The sequence below is a fragment of the Delphinapterus leucas genome, chromosome 3, assembly GCF_059928025.1.
Source record: "Delphinapterus leucas isolate spDelLeu-1000000601 "Yukka" chromosome 3, BTC_Dleu_Yukka2, whole genome shotgun sequence".
Lineage (NCBI taxonomy): Eukaryota > Metazoa > Chordata > Mammalia > Artiodactyla > Monodontidae > Delphinapterus > Delphinapterus leucas.
The window spans coordinates 83,202,017-83,215,669 of NC_143131.1; the positions used below are offsets into that span (position 1 = coordinate 83,202,017).

The 13,653-nt window shown below is 42.4% G+C and overlaps 1 protein-coding gene and 1 long non-coding RNA gene across 4 annotated transcripts in view; one reads left to right on the top strand and one right to left on the bottom strand.

Moving 5' to 3' along the window:
* ST8SIA4 (ST8 alpha-N-acetyl-neuraminide alpha-2,8-sialyltransferase 4) overlaps positions 1-3,372 on the bottom strand; it is a 106,140-nt gene extending 102,768 nt beyond the window's left edge. The window contains exon 1 of one of the 2 annotated variants that reach the window (XM_022592173.3): positions 2,947-3,372. In XM_022592173.3, the coding sequence (XP_022447881.1) occupies positions 2,947-3,059 (113 nt within the window). In that variant the 5' untranslated portion in view covers positions 3,060-3,372. The remainder of the gene's footprint in view (positions 1-2,946) is intronic. The other variant, XM_022592163.2, reaches the window with a different exon arrangement.
* Positions 3,373-3,485: 113 nt separating this feature from the next.
* Positions 3,486-12,530, top strand: LOC111184000 (uncharacterized). 2 transcript variants are annotated; one of them, XR_002647163.3, is made up of 4 exons: positions 3,486-3,764; positions 4,398-4,488; positions 4,668-4,737; positions 11,745-12,530. It is a non-coding gene; the product is annotated as an uncharacterized LOC111184000 (long non-coding RNA). The 2 variants fall into 2 exon arrangements; XR_002647162.3 differs by having other exon boundaries at positions 3,487-4,488.
* Positions 12,531-13,653: the final 1,123 nt, after the last annotated feature.

Below are 13,653 nucleotides of genomic sequence, written 5' to 3' on the forward strand. Positions count from 1 at the left end.
TATCAATTAAGAATTGACCACTTCATACCCCTAATGCCCTTTCAGTTAAACTTCACTAGTCAACAGACCAGGCAATTGATAGGTTAGCTTCGAAGGAAACAGTTTTAAATGTCCAATTATTACTTGACCTATTCTCCAATAATTCCTTATTACAAACATGCTGCTCGTATTCCTCTGGAGAAACGAGAATGTGGATGGTTGGTAGGAAAGCTGGGCTGCTGTTCTTTTTCCTTCTCTGTGGAATGACTGCTCCATATTGCATACAAGAACCTTGTTACACTGACTCTAGATGGGGCCTCCAGTGTTAAAACGGAGGCAGGTCGAATAGATAAAGAAACTGCTGCCTATTGCAAAATGGTAGCAGGGAAGCTAAATATGAATCTAGGAGGATGTTCTAAGAATTGAATCCGCTGCCCACTGGCAAGGCACGCAGTGTCCCCCAAAAGGTCAGGGACTGCCGTTTACCTCACTGCTGACGACTGGCCTGGGTTCTGAGGCCAAACCGCCACTCTAGTTTACTCATCTCAAAACGAGTCCCTCCACGTGGCTTGGGTAGAAAGAGAGTCAAGGAGAAGGCGGCCGTTTGATGAGTCAACTCCTCCACCAGAAGCACTATTCTGGAGTTGAAACGAAATTATAAGCTGGTATCACAAGCTTTTCCTCTGAACGTTTCATGTGAGGGAAAAGCGAAACAGCGCTCAGGGGGAACTAGCTGTCCTCACGTTGCCCCCGGCAGCGCCAACCCCAAGGGCTCAGGGAAGAGCTGGCGGCGGCTGCCCCGACGCTGCGGGGCACCGGGAGACGCGCGCTGTCTCGCCCTGCACGGCCGTAATTGCGGGATTTAATTAGGAAGGAGGAGCCCGGTTGCCGACTGAGCAGCAGTTATTATTATTATTTTTATTTTTAAAGGGGGCCTGATTCCTGCAGTAAAGGCTTCCACGTCTCCTCACTCATTCTTCCACCCTCGCGGCCAGCTCTCGCGGAGCAGCAGTTGCTCCGCCGCGCACTTCTCCTTCTGTTTGATGAACCCGCGCCCGCCCCGCGCAATCTCGAAGGAGCAGGGAAAGCAGGCTCAGCCCGAAAAAGGTGCAAGAGAATCCCCTCACCCCCAGCTGGCCCGACCGCCGCGCCCCTGCCTGCGCCCGCCTCCTACTCCTCCTCGGCGCCCTGGGCAGCGCCCACCGGCCGGCGGCGTCCAGGAAAGGCCACGAGAGGAACGTCGCCCGGGAAATGAGGCGCATCCCAGGTCGGTTATTTGACCCGGAGTACTCGGGATACGCTCCTCCTTCCTGCCGGCGGCTAAGGGAGGCCCGGAGAGGACGCCTGGGTGGCGTGTGGCGCCTCCTCTCGCCTGCCTCGTCCCTCCCACTCTCGCTCTCCAGGGTTGCCAGCCAAGGGCCCGAACCTCAGAGTCCTGGCGAGGCTTGGCCGCTTTGTCTGGGCTCAGGCATATCTTCGGAGCCCACCAGCCGGGAAGGGAACAAAGAGCCTCGACCCCCACGCCCCAGCCTCCGCCTCTCCCCCACGCGCCGGTTCACCACCTTCCTGAAGACCCCTTTGTCTGCCTGGGAAGCACAGGTCTCTACCGGGGGTGCCCACACCCCCGCCCAGAGTCCTTCTTTTCTGACAATCGAGCTAGGCTGAATTTTCAACCCACCCCACTCCCTGTGTTAACATCATACAGTTCGGCGTTTTTCCCCCCAACATAGACCATTTAGAGATTTGTTGATGAATAACAATCAGCCAGCCCATCCCTTATTAGCTTTTTCATTCTCTTCCAGTCCCTTTCGACTGTACTTCTATGTTAATTTTCTATAAAATAACAATTTCTTCTGTAAATTTAAGCCGGCGTCTTGCTGACTTAAATTCTCATTACTTAGGGAGGAGCAGGAATATTAAGTAACGGAGTGCATTAAGTTTGTGTGTGCGTGCACGCGCGCACACGTTTTAGCAGTCCTGTCCACCGCCCACCCCCGACCCCGCCCGCCCCAACGTCAAGGGTTCTATCTTGGTTTTCATAAATCTTAGGGAAAATAAAAACCAGGCTGGCATCTCTGCCAGTGTGGAGTTTCCGATAGCGATAGCAGACGCCTCCGGATGAGGCAGGATTTCCGAAACAGGACTTTGAACAGAGTTGACAACCAGGTTCACATCCTCAGAAAACGCTTCCAAGCTATGTAAGCAACACAAAGTTGCCACCACCTCCTGGGTAAACTTCAAAGACACAGAGGCCAGGGGGGAGGGAGGAAGGAAGTGTGATATTTAGAGAACTTACTGGGGTGGAGGAAGATTCTGAACTCATCTAGACAAACTAAAGAGCAGAAATATAGTCTGTGTGAAGCTACAGCACCCAGTTTCCAAAACTGTAACCATGACGCCCATGGGTTTTACCCACGGACAGCAAATAAGGAAGTATAGTTGGTTGACCTGGAGTTTCTAATCAAATTATGATACACAGATCTACCCGACAACAAAGAATTGTAAAGAAACAGAGGAGACACATTTCCTGCTTTCTGAGCTTTAACTTCAGCCTTTCAGGAAGCCAGCTTTCTCTAGTACCTTCCTAGAGTGATAGGGCAGAGAAAGAAGGAAGGGCAACCAGATGGTGAATAAAGACATCTAGATTGAGTTCTGCCCTGGGACTAAAAGGACAAGGGCACCCATTCTTTGTTGACACTTCTGCAGTGACTTCTTTGGCGTGCGAGCCCCAGCACCAACACAACCGTCACTATCACCGCACAGGGCAAGTTGAACTCGTACTGAGAACCCGCTGTAGAGAATCACACACACCTCAACAACAGCCTTTGTTATTTAATTCACGAGACTAAACACTCACAAGCTGACACCAACACAAATACTACCCCAACCCTCACTCTGTCGTCTATATTCACATTTCATTTATGGCTTGACTTTTTATCATATCCTAAAATGAAGCTTTGCATTTACCCGATGAGTTGCGTCTCCTGGTGCTCCTCAGTTCTTGCTATTTCTTTTGTTTTATAAAAGATCAGGAGCAGACTTATCGTGCAGATCGTCCACCTCTTCCTAATGGAGCGCATCTTGGATGCCCGGGAAAGTCCTGGTTGCCCCAGCTCCCTCACCTTCTTTTCATATAAAGGCTCCGTTTTGGGGAGATGTAGTCGCGGGGAGGGGGGGAGGATCTGTAAAATGGGAGGAGAGCGTGGAGCTGGGATCTCAGAAGCAGGTCTCGAGGGTCCTCTGCGGCCAAGCTCCCGCTGGTCCTCGAGCGCTGCCCAGCGCACTCTCTCGCGGTTCCCGCCAGCCCTAACCCGGTCGCTCCTCGCCGCCTCCCTGGGGCTCAGGTTTTTTTCCGAAGAGACACCTTGTACATTGGAGGTGGCGGCCGCTTCTGCAGCCGGGTTCGGGGGCGTCACTGGCCCTTCCCTTTCCCTAGCATGGAAATGATGAACAAAACCAGCCAATCACGGGACTCAGGGGCGGAGGCTGCTGTTGCCTTTCGTCGCTGGCGGCTGCTTGGAGAGTAACGTCGCCGGCCTTGCCTGAACTGTGCACAGAGAGGAAGCTCACAAGCTCACAGTCGTGTACACACACGCACACGCACGCACCAGTGCTCGCACACCGTGGGAAGAGAGCAGCGCACTAAGAAGTCAGGTCGCCTTCTCGGGACACCAAAGCGTTAGCTCTGTGGACAAGGAAGCACCGAGATAGTCCGCATCAGCGTGGAGAGGACACCTCAGCTGGGGACATATCGGAGACGCCTGCTCTATCGGATAGAGCTGGTGGTGGGTAGTAAGAGGGGTACTTTCTTCCAAGCGTCTTTGCTAAATATACACACACGCGCGCGCGCACACACACGCGCGCGCGCACACACAAACGCACGCCCTCTTAAGTGGAGTGAATGCGGGGAGGGATAGGGAAGGAGTTTATATTCCGTGCACCGCTCAATCCGGAAAGTACAAATACACACGCGAGCAGATCAGCCGATCGCCCACTCAGCGTGGGTGGTGGATGACGACCCCGACTCAGGATTCTGCAGGAAACAACTGATGACAGAGGTGTCATTAGGAACTTCATGGATATTTATGTGACTCGTTCATTGCCATTTGGAAACTCCTCACGCAGGAGTCAAGGAAACTCCAATCCCACTTGAACTTCCCTGCTGAGAGACAGGATTCTGAGAAAAGTAGGACCTCCTTTTCAAATGCAAGTACACCTATACACACACACAACACACACACACACACATACACGAAGGAAGGAAGGAGAAAAGAAATGAAGGAAGAGAGGAAGAAAAGAAGGAAAAAAATGGAAGAGCCAGCTTTTCTCTGAAAGTCTTAGTAATGTGCATTTAGCCTGATTTTCACCCTCTCCTCCCCTTTACTCTTTGTTTTTACTTCTATTGTATTGTGTGGCAGGGGCACTTTTCCCGTCCTAGGTTCTAGTCTTCAGAGACCTTCTCCAAGTCTTGGATCTCCGCCCTCACCCAGAGAGAAGCTTGCAACTCAGGTTGTACCATGCCTTGGCTTGGCTTTTACTGAGGGGTGGTGGAGGTGGGTCGGGAGCCACTCCTCGGGTGACATAGTGCCTGGAAGCCAGGATTTCCCCCATCTATTTGAGCGGGTCCCAAACTCTTCACCTCCACCCCTTCCCCCGGAGCCTCTCAATTCATTTTCTTGTTCTTTCAGGTTGAGCGGTGTCTCCAGCTGTCATCCGCTCTTGGCCCCTGGGGTTTACACCTTCCTAAACCCAGAAACGGTGAGGTTCACCCCCAGTCCTCTGCTGGAGGGGCGCAAGAGTGGCTGTTCCGATTTCCAGTCCCTTGACAGCTTAAAATAACAAGGATAACAGCCAACACCTTTGCTTGAAAACCCGAGAGCCCTGGCAATGTTTGCCATTCTTCCCCTAAGATGTAGAAAGTTAAGAACCTCTCAGGTCTCTGCTCACAGCAGAGCGAATAGGAGGTTGGGTCTAAGATACTCAAAGGAGCAAGTAATTATGAACATTTATTGACACTACAAGTGGCCTACCGGGAGCGTTTCGAGTTTATTGATGTCTAGGCAAATCCCACTTGCATTAATGCAGCTCAATCACACTGCCTTCTCAATTAGCAGAAACTGCAAGAATAAAACAGCTTCTTATTTAAGTGAAAAGGGTACTGGGGTGCGGAGGGGGTGGGCAATGCATGGTTAGGATGCTAACTTCTCTAGGTTAACTTTTGATTTTTAAGCAGTAAACAAATATATTCTGGATTTCAAATAAAACATTACCTGCTGCTGCTGATGGAGTAATATGTATCACTTAATTAAATTCATCCAACATTTCTTAAGCAATTACTATGGGCCAGAAAATACATGTGGGCATGGGAACATAGAGATGAATAAAATACAGCATCTAACCAGACAGAAAGATCACGCACTCAGAGGGGGACAGATTGTGAAAAATAAATAAATAAAAATAAGTTGCAATATGGCACCATGAACTAACAGCAGCATTTGAAGTACATATCGTGTATCTGGGTAAGCTACTGGATGGAAGCAGATAGAGTGTTTAAGTCTTGGGGAGCAAGGAAGGTGAGTTTCCTAGGAAAGGACACACATAAACTGGGGTTTGCAAAGCTAAGGGGTAAGCCAGGCAGAGGGAGGGTAGAACACTGCAAGCACAGGAAAGAGTATGTATACACAGAGAGGAATAAAATGCAGGAGCTTTGGGGTAGATCAGTACTGTTGGAACAGGAAATGGGAAAGGAAAGTAGTGGACATAAGTCTTCAGTGTGATCATAATAATCTAAAGCTACACAATGTCAAATTGTCTTCTCTAATGGGAAAGTTGCAACATGAAAATCTTCAAGAGCAAAGTGGGTTTAATTCATGTATTAAGCTATAAGTTTGGCGAAACGGTTCACATGGCCCAAATGAAACAAAACAAATCCACCAACAGCAAAACTAAAGCAAACCAAGAACTAGTTATAGGAATACATGGCAGATTTAAATGCCTAGAAAAAAAAAAAAAAAGAACTCTCCAGTTGTATAATGCTGCTGCTTCTGAATTTGTTAAGCATAGCACATTTTATTGATACATAGAGGTGAACACTTCTGAATGACTGATAATGGTTCAGTGGAACTCAAGAGATTCCCCTTCCTATATTTGAACAATTAAGTTTTTTTTAACATCTTTATTGGAAGATAATTATTTTACAATGGTGTGTTAGTTTCTGCTGTATAACAAAGTGAATCAGCTATACATATACATTTATCGCCATCTCTCCTCCCTCTTGCGTCTCCCTCCCACCCTCCCTATCCCACCCCTCTAGGTGGACACAAAGCACCGAGCTGATCTCCCTGAGCCATGCGGCTGCTTCCCATTACCTGTTTTACCTTTGGTAGTGTATATATGTCCATGCCACTCTCTCACTTCGTCCCAGCTTACCATTCCCCCTCCCTGTGTCCTCAAGTCCATTCTCTACGTCTGTGTCTTTATTCCTGTCCTGCTCCTAGGTTCTTCAGAACCACTTTTTTTTTTTTAGAGTTCATATACATGAGTTAGCGTACGGTATTTGTTTTTCTCTTTCTGACTTACTTCACTCTGTATGACAGTCTCGAGGTCCATCCACCTCACTGCAAATGACTCAGTTTCGTTTCTTTTTATGGCTGAGTAATATTCCATTGTATATATGTGCCACATCTTCTTTATCCATTCATCTGTTGATGGACACTGAGGTTGCTTCCATGTCCTGGCTATTGTAAATAGAGCTGCAGTGAACATTGTGGTACATGACTCTTTTTGAATTATGGTTTTCTCAGGGTATATGCCCAGTAGTGGGATTGCTGGGTCATATGGTAGTTCTGTTTTTAGTTTTTTAAGGAACATCCATACTGTTCTCCATAGTGGCTGTATCAATTTACATCCCCACCAACAATGCAAGAGGGTTCCCTTTTCTCCACACCCTCTCCAGCATTTATTGTTTCTAGATTTTTTGATGATGGCCATTCTGACTGGTGTGAGGTGATATCTCATTGTAGTTTTCATTTGCATTTCTCTGATTAGTGATGCTGAGCATCCTTTCATGTGTTTGTTGGCAATCTGTATATCTTCTATGGAGAAATGTCTATTTAGCTCTTCTGCCCATTTTTGGATTGGGTTGTTTGATTTTTTAATATTGAGCGGCATGAGCTGCTTGTATATTTTGGAGATTAATCCTTTGTCAGTTGCTTCATTTACAAAGATTTTCTCCCATTCTGAGGGTTGTCTTTTCGTCTTGTTTATAGTTTCCTTTGCTGTGCAAAAGCTTTTAAGTTTCATTAGGTCCCACCCATTTGTTTATTTTTGTTTTAATTTCCATTTCTCTAGAAGGTGGGTCAAAAAGGATCTTGCTGTGATTTATGTCATAGAGTTGAACAATTAAGTTTTGAGAGTGTAATTTAATGTCATTTATTTGATATTATTAGATTCATGAAATATGCATCCATAACAATTTGCCAAGTTTAAAAATACGTATAGACCAACACTATGGCCAAACTGAGGACAGTCTGGTTCAATATGCTATTAGGTACAAGAACTATAAATATATATGTTGGGTAAAAAGTCTTACCCACAGCAGTGTCTTTGGACTTACCTCCCTCCATTAGAATGCCTGTTCTGATGATCCTGAAAAATTAAAGTTGTTCCTAAATTTCCATTCTATCTTTGGACTGTAAGTTCTTCAATAAAGAGAACACATTTGTCTTTATTCAGCACAAATCTGCAATTACACAGTAGTACCCTTTGAATAAATAATGCAAGTAATGGCAGATGGTTTTAAAATGCTACTTTATCCTTTAACTTAATGTAAATCATGTTTTAATTGCTGGCTGTGCCCTCAACTTCAGCTGGAAAGAAATGAATAGACACTTGCAATCTCATAGTGGGGTTTTTAATAGCCCATGACATTTTTTAATAGGATATTTTTTAGAGCAGTTTTAGGTTTACAGTGATATTGAGAAGCAAGTTACACACTTACCCAGTTGGGAGGTGGAGATATCTAATAATATCCTCGGAACTGAAAAGGAACTTTGAGACCAAAAAACAAAGCAGGCAACTCCATAAAGTGCAACTATGAAGCTTATTGTGGGTAATTTACATACAGGCAGGAAGGATCCCCCACACAGATGATCCAGAGACAATTGTAGCTGCATTTAGCACCACCAAAAGGGGTACAGGGGGATTTAAAGGGGCCAAAGCTAAAAACAGAATCTGACTACCAAGTGAGAAGCACATCCACACGAACTGGAACTGGAACCAGGCGTTTTTCCTTCCCCTCAAGGTCTCATGACCATTAACCAACTGCATCAGCAAAAGGCATTCTTCCAGTTTTCATGTCAGGTGAAGGCAAGAGTAAAAGTTGACAGGGAACTCATCTGGCTTGGGTGCATTCCCTGTGAGTAGACAAAAGTTTAGCCCTGAGGAAAGGAGGATGGGTAGGACTATGGGCCTAACATGGAGCTGACGTTTGTCAAAGTCAGTGAAAGTACAGTGAAAGTGGCATCATTGTCACCCACCGTCTGTAGTTTACAATAGGGTTCACTCTTGGAATTGTGTATTCTATGGGCTTTGACAAATGTACAATGATATCCACCAATATAATGATGGTATAATATCCACCATTATCATATCATACAGAGCAGTTTCACTGCCCTAAAAATCCTCTGTGCTCTGGCTATTCATGCCCCCCTCCCCAGCCAGTTCCAGGCAACCACTGATCTTTTTACTGTACCTATAGGTTTGCCTTTTCTAGAAGACATATAGTTGGAATGATAAAGTATGTAGCCCTTTCATATTGGCTTCTTTTACTTAGTAATATGCTTTAAAGATTCCTCCGTATTTTTTCATGGCTTGAAAGCTCATTTCTTTTTAACACTGAATATTCCATTATCTGCATGTACCACAGTTTATTTATCCAAAGGCCTACTGAAGGACATCTTGGTTGCTTCCAAGTTTTGGCAATCATAAAGCTGCTATAAACGTGCAGTCTTTTGTGTTTGTGTGTGGGCATGTTTTCAACATTTGGGTAAATACCAAGGAGCGCTGTTGCTGGTAAGATTGATGGTAAGACTATGGTTAGCTTTGTAAGAAACCTGAAGTGATTTCCAGGTGGCTGTATTATTTTCATTTCATCAGCAAAGAATGAGAGTTCGTGTTGCTCCACATCTTTACCCGCATTTAGTGTTTTTGGTGGTTTGAATTTTGTCCATCTAATAAGCATTTAGTGGTATCTCACTGTTGTTTTAATTTGCATTTCTCCGATGACATACAATATGTTTATTTGCCATCTGTATATCTTCTTTGGTGAGATGTCCAGATCGTTTGTTCATTTTTAAATTAGGTTTTTCATTTTTTAATTGCTGGGTTTAAGAGTTCCTTGTATATTTTAGATAACAATCCTTTATCACATATGTCTTTTGCAATATTGTCTTCCAGTTCGTTCTCTTGACTTTCAGAGCAGAAGTTTTAAATTTTGTTTAAGTCCAGTTTATCAACTATTTCTCACACTGATCATGCCTTTGATGCTATATCTAAAAAATCATCATCAAATCCAAGGTCATCTAGATTTTCTTGTGTGTCATCTTCTAGGAGTTTTGTAGTTTCCCAAATTACATTTAGGTCTATTATCTATTTTGAGTTAATTTTTGTGAAGAACATACCTAAGGTATATTTGCATGTGGATGTCTAGTGTTTCAGCATCATTTGTTGAAATAACTATTTTTTCTTAATTTTTTTGCTTTACTCCTTTATCAAAGGTCAGTTGAATACACTTGTATGGGTCTGTTTCTGGGTACTTTATTTGTTCCATCGATCTATTTGTCTATTCTTTCACCAGTGTCACATTGTCTTGAGTATTATAGCTTTATAGTAAGTCTTGAAGTCTGGTAGTGTCACTCCTCCAACTTTGTTCTTCTTCAATATTGTGCTGGCTACTTTGGGTTTTTTGTCTTTCCATATAAACTTTAGAATCGGTTTGTCAGTATCCTCAAAGTAACTTGCTGTGATTTTGATTGGAATTGTGTTGATCTGTTAAAAGCTGGGAAGAACTGACATCTTGACAATATTGAGTCTTCCTATCCATGAACCTGGATCATTTCTTCATTTATTTAGTTTTTCTGTGATTCCTTTCATCAGAATTTGATAGTTTTCCTCATATACATCTTGTACATGTTTAGTTAGATTTATACCAAAGTATTTCATTTTTTGAATGCTGATATAAATGGTTTTTTTCCATTTCAAATTCCACGTGTTCCTTGCTAGTACCCATGACATTTTAATAATGGGAATGTTGGTGTAGTAGTCAGGAATCTCGAGAGAAAAAGAACCAATGGAATGTGTGTATTTACAGATATAAAGAGATTTATTTTAAGGAATCAGTCACATGATTGTGGAGGCTGGCAATTTCTAACTCTGCAGGATAAGCCAGCAGGCTGGAGACTTGGGAAGAGGGAAGAGTTGATGTTGCAGCTCACATCCGAGGTCATCTGGGGGTAGATATCCCTCTTTCTTGGGGAACCTTTGTCTGTTTTTCCTTAAGGTCTTAAGCTTACTGGCTAAGGCCCAGATTTGCTTTACTCATAGTTTATTGATTTAAATGTTACTCTCATCTATAAAACACCTCACAGCAACATCTGGACTGGTGTTTGCTCAGATATCTGGGTGTCTGGCCTAATCAACTTGGCACATAAGATTAACCATCACAGATGAGCTGATTGAAGGTCTTGTTTATGACCTAGCAATATAGTGAGAATTATTCATACAAAGCCTTTTACCTATGAATCAATGATCAAGAAGAACAAGAAGCATATTAATGAGAAAATTCAGCTGTTCACAAACAGGCAACTCAATCTCTTTATTTGTTTCTGGACAAAATATCTAGTTTTTAAAAATTTATTCTAAATTAATTCATTTTGCCTATGTAAATATTCATAAAAGCTTCACATATTTTTCTGTATGTATGTTCATTGTCCTTTTGTTACTCTTTTTTTCATCCATAGTAACGAAATATCGTAGGCTTACAGCAGAAGGGTGATTTTGACTTTAGGTACAAGATATAATCATGAATCTAGTATAATTTCTGGAACAACAGGAAAAATCCCATCATTGCCATTCTCAATTCTTCCCCATTATTTAACCCACATCACTTACATCATCCTTTGCATTTAATACTTAATCTCTATTTAAACATGAATGTCCTTAGAAGAGACAATTCTTACATACTGTTAGTCAAATATTTAAAAATTTTTAATATCCATTTGAAATGTCCTCTGACATCTTGTAACCCCTGCCAGTTAAATATGCCTCATTCTGAAATAAGCACTTCAGCTGCTCACAAGTCCACATTTTAATTGTTTATCAACTCTTATCTCTTTCAGTTCTATAGTCCTAGTTCTTGGTGTTTTATTTCCTACTGCACACACCCTTGAAATGTTAAAATAAACAGGTACACTATCCCATACATGTTTTGGCAAGTCCTAGATGCCCTACCTTATTACCTAGTGATATTTTTTGTGTTCTCCTTTTGCTGTTTTTCTGTGCTTAACAGTGATGGGAGAAACTATCTCATAGGAAGAGAATAACCATCAGGCTAAATATTACTCCAAACTGGTCAGCTATTGAATAGTGGTCACTTCATAGGCAATTGTGTGTGTCACTACCTAGGGAATTTACTGTTTGGGGTTTGTAATTTCTTCAATCTTTGTGTACCTTCTAAAAGTCTCTCTTGGGCTTCCCTGGTGGCACAGTGGTTAAGAATCCGACTGCCGATGCAGGGGACACGGGTTCAAGCCCTGGTCCAGGAAGATCCCACATGCCGTGGAGCAACTAAGCCTGCGCGCCGCAACTACTGAGGCTGCGCTCTAGAGCCCGCAAGCCACAACTACTGAAGCCCGCATGCCTAGAGCCCATGCTCCACAACAAGAGAAGCCACTGCAATAAGAAGCCCACGCACCACAATGAAGAGTCGCCCTCACTCGCCGCAACTAAAGAAAGCCTGTGTACAGCAACGAAGACCCAACACAGCCAAAAATAAATTTTAAAAAACAATAAAAATAAACAATAAAAGTCTCTCTTGTATCTGATTTAACCAATTTCTGTTCTCCCCTCTTATCTTTATTTTCTTAAATTGCCCAATCTAATCACCCACTTAATGTTTTCTTTAATGGAACCCACATTCCTTTTATATTATTTTCAATTCATCATAATAAAAGCAAAAGAGAAATAGTAGTAAAACTTGTTCATGGCTAAAAAATTAGTTCTGTAAATCTATCTCTTTCTAGATATCTATATCTATGTAACTTTTTATAGTTACAATAGTTACAGTGAGTATCTCTAGAAAATATTGCTTTGATATACATATACTGTTATAACATGGAACAGTCCTATGTAAATTGAGTTTTGTGAAGCATTTTAAATGATTTTTAATGTTTGTCATTTGAAGATTTTAAAGAAAAATAATATTGAGGTCATCACTAACTGGTAAACTGGTGATCGACATTGCCTGCAGAAGACATTTTGTTTTCCTGCAAAATGGATTGAAATAAAATACACACACATGCATACACATGCACACACACACATACACACACAATTAGTTGTCAGTACTTCAAATTTATTTTCAAAAATATAAGAAGACTTGTTAATACCAGATTCATCTACTCTGATGATAACAATTAGGGGGAGTTAAGTAGCAGCTGTTTCATCTCTGTAATTTGTGTTTATTCCAGAATTTTAAAATTTATTTATACTTTAGCTTCTTGGCCCCTGCAGGTATTTGACTTTGCATCCCTTCAAGTAAGTAATTCTATTAGAAGATATACACTTCGTGATTTACCTGTCTAATGTATTAAAATTTGGATAATTTCAGCTTTTTTTGTAAAGTAACTAAATAAAGCCCCTATTAACTAAAATTTTGAATGCCAAGTCTAGAAGTGCCTAACCTGTCAGCAGGAGAAAGTTGCTCTGGGAGAATGAATCAAGATACTTACTGGAGGAAACCTGTGGGAATAAAGGAAAAATAATGAGTCTAATTCACGCATGACCTGTGCCTCACAATATAAATAAATGATCTGTCTTCTGCATTAGCACTATAGTATTTCCCTACATTCCACCAGAAAACTTTATGTAAATAGCTATGGATACCGGAGGCATTGTGGCTAACCACATGCTCACAAATAGGCAGCTTATGCAAACTGTGATAGCTTATGTTAGTTACAGTTGTGATCCTATCATTAGAAAAATAAAGAAATGTGTTTTAGAATTCTGGGAAGATCAAAAATATCTGGGGATTTTACCCCTCTTGTGTGACCTAAATGTAAAACTATTTACCTTTTGACCACATGTCTTAGATGGAGATAGGAAGAAGGAAGTAGATTGGATTTATCCACTTAGCATCTTTTTGACAGAGGAGTAGTAAATTTACAGAGAATTCTCAGAAGTGAGTGGATTATGACTATAACATTTATGATGTATGGAATTCCTGTGGAGACTCACCTAGAACCTATGAAGATTTTGAATGTGTGTCCTTGGTATTAGAGATATCTGTCATAGCTCTGTTGAGGTGAGCAGAGATGTTTGGGCAGTTGATGATTCTTGTCCATGGTTGCTGAGATCCCTTTGAAGATGAAGTCATGTATAGAAAGCATTAAAACTAGC